General features: G+C 36.6%; 2 protein-coding genes across 2 annotated transcripts; both read left to right on the top strand.

Annotated features, from left to right (window-relative positions):
* Positions 1-1,248: 1,248 nt before the first annotated feature.
* Positions 1,249-4,294, top strand: LOC109222323 (receptor kinase-like protein Xa21). Its single transcript, XM_019386687.1, has 3 exons — positions 1,249-1,501; positions 1,588-3,573; positions 3,667-4,294. The coding sequence occupies exons 1-3, from the start codon at positions 1,408-1,410 to the stop codon at positions 4,011-4,013; spliced, it is 2,427 nt and encodes an 808-aa protein (XP_019242232.1). The 5' UTR covers positions 1,249-1,407; the 3' UTR covers positions 4,014-4,294.
* A 394-nt stretch (positions 4,295-4,688) lies between these two features.
* On the top strand, positions 4,689-5,255 carry LOC109222322 (subtilisin-like protease SBT1.4). Its single transcript, XM_019386686.1, has one exon. It carries the CDS (start codon positions 4,689-4,691, stop codon positions 5,253-5,255), a length of 567 nt encoding a protein of 188 aa, XP_019242231.1.
* Positions 5,256-6,000: the final 745 nt, after the last annotated feature.

Below are 6,000 nucleotides of genomic sequence, written 5' to 3'. Positions count from 1 at the left end.
ATATGGCCCAAGTACTCTACCTCTGTCTGACCAAATGTACATTTGCTAAGCTTGACAAAAAAAGTAAAATATTTTTCTTGAGGGGGTTTGCGGTGAGTGGTGCAGAAAATTAAAAATAAAACAAAAAATTTAGGGGTAGGGTGGGTGGGTGGTACAAAAAACAGAAAATTAAAAATACAAAAAAAAAAAGTAAAATTGGGGCAACTAAGTAAATTTTTAGACAAGTTGTGTTGAGAACCTTTTGTTTTGGGTGAGTTTCATGGGTTGTATTTGGGCTGCTTAATGGATCAGAATGGGCTATAAAAAATAATGGATTAACTTGGGCTCAGCCCAAATTGACCCATGAGCTAAAATGTTTGTAGCTCAACCCATTAATCTCTGGACGGGTTGGGCGGGTTGGATGAGTTTGGGCTCAAATTGCCACCCCTAGTTGTGCTAGAGTTCTACTTAGAAGAACAAAAAGTATGTCTCGAACATATTCTTTCCCCAAACAGCTATCATTCCCCTGCACTTAGTAGATAAATTCATTGAAGAATCAAATAAACTTCTACGACAGTGAGGAAGATAACAAAAGAAAGTTAAATAGAGACAAATGAAGCGGCCAAGATATGGAATGTGCTAAATGAATGGAATAGAAATTCTGTAAAATCTAAGGAACCAAAATGCAAGAATAGCTCCTGAACAATTTACAAAGACTGAATTTTGGATTATGAAAGAGAAAGAGAGAGAGAGTAGTATTATTTCTTCTTAAACTACTTTACAATACGAAAATATCCCCTTTAAGTAGTTCTAATCCTTCTCTAATGTAACTGCTTCTAACACACTTTAACAACTTCTAACTATCACTAATGATAATTGCTAAGATGCCCCTTAACTTCTACTAATTCCCTTTTTTGCTTGTTTACAATATTGTCACATAACAAGATATAATTTTATAGGTTCTCCAAAAACACGAAAGAAACGACAAATAATATGAAATAATATAACAATATTTGCCCTTACCTCACTCTGATGAAACTCTTAATTGCATGTACCTGTCTACACCACGAATTTTTCTTTCTATGACTTGTTACATAGTTGTGTTTCATAATCCAAACAGCTAACATCTAAAATTACATATTTGTACTTTAATGTAGAAGAGTCATTTGAAAAAGGTAAATGGGTCCATCAATTTTACATTGTTATTTTGGTAATTCAATCTTGACATTTGTGGCTTCCCACTTTTAGTATAAGTTTTGTCAAAATAGATCACATTTTTATGTGATATTTCTGTTAAACATTTTGACAGGCAGAATTCCTGATGAGATTGGTCATCTTAACTTGGACTATTTAGTCGTGGAAAACAATAAATTAACTGGCTCAATCCCTTTAACCATATTCGGCATTTCATCACTTGGACTTTTATATATGGGGAATAACAAGCTTGAAGGACCTTTACCAAGAGAGGTTGGAGATTTGACTTTGCTTAGCGTTCTTGATCTTGGAAATAATAAGTTGACAGGTATGGAAAAATATATAATCCACGTTATTTTAGAGTTCCAGTTTTCCGGACAATTCTATTGATCATCATGCATCTTAATTTTGCAGGTGTAATTCCTGATGAAATCGGTAACCTTCAACTGATGTCGCAACTTGAGTTGGATTTGAATAACTTTAGTGGGTCGATCCCTGTTGGTATCTTCAATATGTCAAGTCTTATAGTAATTTCACTCGCACAAAACCACATTTCAGGTAATATTCCTTCCACTATAGGCCATTGGCCACCCAATATTCAACAAATCCATCTACTTGACAATAACATTAATGGTGTTTTACCAAGTTCCATCTCGAATTTGTCAATGCTTACCGTTCTCAAACTCAGTGGAAATAAACTTAGGGGATCAATTCCTAACTCTTTGGGAAATTTAACAATTCTTGAAGTTGTTGACTTGTACGGTAACTCCTTGACAAGTGATTTGAGCTTTATTACTCCTTTGGCCAATTGGAAATTCTTAAGAGAATTGATATTGTCTTTCAATCCCTTAAATGCAATGCTTCCAAATTCCATCGGCAATATTTCTTCTCTTCAAACGTTTTCAGCAGATGGCTGTAACCTCAGGGGTCATATTCCAGTGGAAATTGGGAATTTGAGAGTTTTGTCTTTGTTGAAGCTGGGAGACAATGAATTTACTGGCATTGTCCCCATGACAATAAGTTCTCTAAAAAACCTTCAACAGTTTTCACTTGGAGCAAACAGAATAAGTGGTCCTTTCCCAAATGGTTTGTGTGAGCTATCCAACTTGGGTTTGTTAAACCTTTCACGAAATCAAATGCAGGGAAGTATTCCTAGTTGCTTAGGGGATGTGACTTCCCTAAGGGAGGTTTATCTTGATTCTAATAACTTCTCTGCTATCATACCTTCAAGTCTAGGGAAACTCAACGACATTTTGAAGCTGAACTTGTCTTCTAATTTCTTCAATGGTTCTCTACCACTAGAATTTGGAAACCTCAAGTCTGCAATACATGTGGATCTTTCCTGGAACCAAATCTCAGGAAACATTCCAACTACATTGGGAGGTCTACAGAAATTGACTCAACTATCTTTGGCTCATAACAGAATTAAAGGATCTATTCCTGAGACATTTGGGGAACTCATAAATTTGGAAGCATTGGATCTTTCATATAACAATATATCTGGTGTGATTCCAATGTCATTAGAGGAACTTAAGCAACTAGGCTCCTTTAATGTCTCATTCAACCGGTTACACGGGGAAATTCCAAATGGAGGACCTTTTGTTCATCTCCCTTACCAGTCCTTCATGTCGAATGAAGGATTGTGTGGTAACCCTCAAAAGCATGTCCCACCTTGCCCTTCTAATTCAAAGAATCGTTCTAATTCAAAGAAAAGAAGACTGATGTGGATTGTAGTTGCATCATCACTTATCGTTGTAATAGTGCTTGCTTCAGCAATTGTTTTCGTGTTGAGGAGACGTCGGGTTAAAGCAGTCAAAGCTGAAGATGAGTGGTTGCCTGAGGTAGCATCACAAAGAATTTCGTACTATGAACTTCAAAGAGCAACTCAGGGCTTTGATGGAAATAACTTGCTAGGTAGTGGAAGTTTTGGTTCTGTTTACAAAGGGACATTGGCAGATGGGATGATAGTGGCTGTCAAAGTTTTCAATGTGCAGATGGAAGGTACATTTCAAACCTTTGATAGAGAATGTGAAGTCTTACGGAATCTTCGTCACAGAAATCTCACCAAGATCATTAGCAGCTGTTGTAACTTGGATTTTAAAGCATTGATACTTGAGTACATGCCAAATCAGAGCTTAGACAAGTTGCTTTATTCTCGAGATTATTGTTTAAATATAAAGCAAAGATTGAATATCATGGTCGATGTTGCATCTGCTCTGGAATATCTCCATCATGGTTACTCGGTACCAGTTATCCATTGTGATCTGAAGCCTAGCAATGTCTTACTTGACAACGACATGGTGGGACACCTGAGTGACTTTGGCATTGCAAAACTTTTAACTAAGGAAGAATCTATTGCTCACACTACAACCTTTGCGACAATTGGTTACATTGCTCCAGGTGAATCTTTTATTTAATTAACTTGTAGCAAGGTTATAGATTAATGCGTTATAAGTTTTTTTTGCTGAAATATTTTTACTTTTCCTTTTTTAGAGTATGGTTTGGAAGGCCTTATATCCAAGAGGTCTGACGTTTATAGTTATGGTATCATGTTGCTCGAAACTTTTACCGCGAAGAAACCTAATGATGAAATATTCACCGGAGATTTGAATTTGAGAAGCTGCGTGTATAATTCGCTTCCTGATGAGTTGGACCAGATCATAGATGCCGACTTACTAACATTGGATGAACAAAACTTAAGTCAAAAGTTGCAATGTGTGTCATCCATCATGGAGTTAGCCATGAATTGCACAGCTAATATTCCAGCTGAAAGGATGAACATGACTGATGTTGTAGCAGCATTGGAAAAGATCAAACAGAAGCTTTCTTCTTGTTATTGAATGACCTAAACCCATGACAAGAATGTTACTGGAAGTTACTACAACTATGGAGAATACTGTTATGAAAAGCCGCTGATAGTTTGTCTACTGTTTTCTTTTGCTTGATGATCTGTATTTATTTTAAGAATTTAAACTTTAATATGCACTGATCCTTCATTCATGATTTGAGGTGAGTCTACTCTACAAAGTATTTCTACTTTAATGATCAACAAAAACCAGTGCTTCTTTTAAGCAAAGTGTTCCTTATCTGTCATAAGTAAATAATTTGTTGAATGGCACACTGAGTCACTTACCCATTGCTTAATACTATTTGTCTATTTTTTATTTCAATCTGCATCATGCCATAGCTGTAAATATCAGCTCTGGCAGAAATGAATTTCTCAGCACTGCACTCTACTCTGGAAATAGATGTAATTATCATCTTTAGAACTTATATAAACATAATTTTATATGAAAATGGAAGAAGATGGCTTAGATTGCTATTTACTAGGACTGTTGTATCTCTATACAATGCTAAGAAGAGTGTAGTCCAAAGCTACTGAAGTTACCAATGTCCTATTGATAAGTTCTTTAAGTATATGATGAATAAAACAATAGTTGAACATAGTTATATCAGCTGAAAAAACAATATAAAAGCAATGTTTTAAATAGGAGTTTTGACTCCATTGCAAAAACATGGCTTTGATGGTTTTCCTTACTTTCTATGTAATTGTAAGTTCTCAGCTATCAATCATATCAGCCAGTGATCATCTTTCTCAGCAGAGTAATTCAGAAATCTATATTGTTCACGTTGAGTCACCTGAAAATCTACACGAGTACTCATTATTATCTGATGTGTCCTCACGCATAATATATTCCTATCGAAATGTCTTCAGTGGTTTTGCTGCTAGATTATCACCAGACGAAGTGAAGTTATTGGAAACGAAGGATGGCTTTATTTCCATAAGACCTCAAAGGATATTGCGAGTCCAAACTACTCATACTCCAAGTTTCCTCGGGTTGCACCAAAACTTAGGCTTCTGGAATACGTCTAACTATGGCGAAGGTGTAATTATTGGTCTGTTGGACACTGGAATTTATCCAGAACATCCTTCGTTCGATGATGAAGGAATGCCTCCTCCCCCTGCCAAATGGAAGGGAAAGTGCGAGTTNAGAAAGTGCCTGCCAATGAGATATGGTCTCCATTTATCCACTGCAGTCACAATAGCCATCATCTCCTTTTCATACACTGAGAGGTGTTGATGCTTAGCATGCAAAGCCTTGCTCAAATAAGCTAGAGGATGATCCCCTTGCATCAATGCAGCCCCTATTCCATGCCCATATGCATCAGTTTCAATAATGAATTCCTGGAAAAAATCTGGGAGTGCCAACACTGGTGTTGTACTCATAGCCATCTTGAGAGTTTCAAATGCTTGAGTTACTGCCTCAGACTACTCAAACTTATCTTTCTTCAGAAGATCATTCAGGGGTCTAGCTATCACCCCATACCCCTTTACAAATCTCCTATAATACCCTGTTAAACCCAAGAATCCCCTGAGTTCCTTTACACTTTTTAGGGTACAGGCCACTCAACCATCACCTTCACCTTCCCTGGGTCAGCTGCTACCCCTTGCTGAGTGAAAATATGGCCCAAGTACTCTACCTCTGTCTGACCAAATGTACATTTGCTAAGCTTGACAAAAAAAGTAAAATATTTTTCTTGAGGGGGTTTGCGGTGAGTGGTGCAGAAATTAAAAATAAACAAAAAATTTAGGGGTAGGTGGGTGGGTAGGTACAAAAAACAGAAAATTAAAAATACAAAAAAAAAAACGTAAATTAGGGGACAACTAAGTAAATTTTTAAGACAAGTTAGTGTTGAGTAACCTTTTAGTTTTGGGTGAGTTTCATGGGTTGTATTTGGGCTGCTTAATGGATCAGAATGGGCTATAAAAAATAATGGATTAACTTGGGCTCAGCCCAAATTGACCCATGAGCTAAAATGTTTGTA

This window comes from Nicotiana attenuata, unplaced genomic scaffold (genome assembly GCF_001879085.1).
Source record: "Nicotiana attenuata strain UT unplaced genomic scaffold, NIATTr2, whole genome shotgun sequence".
In the NCBI taxonomy this organism is placed as follows: Eukaryota; Viridiplantae; Streptophyta; class Magnoliopsida; order Solanales; family Solanaceae; genus Nicotiana; species Nicotiana attenuata.
Note: the sequence above shows the minus strand (reverse complement) of the source record. Positions and strands in the feature narration are given on the sequence as shown.

Bases quoted from the DNA above. Each gene is read 5' to 3' on its own strand.
- LOC109222323 (XM_019386687.1), top strand. From the start codon at position 1,408: ATGGGGAATAACAAGCTTGAAGGACCTTTACCAAGAGAGGTTGGAGAT. The intron at 1,502-1,587 runs GTATGGAAAAAT...TTAATTTTGCAG, and splicing joins TGGAAATAATAAGTTGACAG to GTGTAATTCCTGATGAAATC. The intron at 3,574-3,666 runs GTGAATCTTTTA...TTCCTTTTTTAG, and splicing joins AATTGGTTACATTGCTCCAG to AGTATGGTTTGGAAGGCCTT.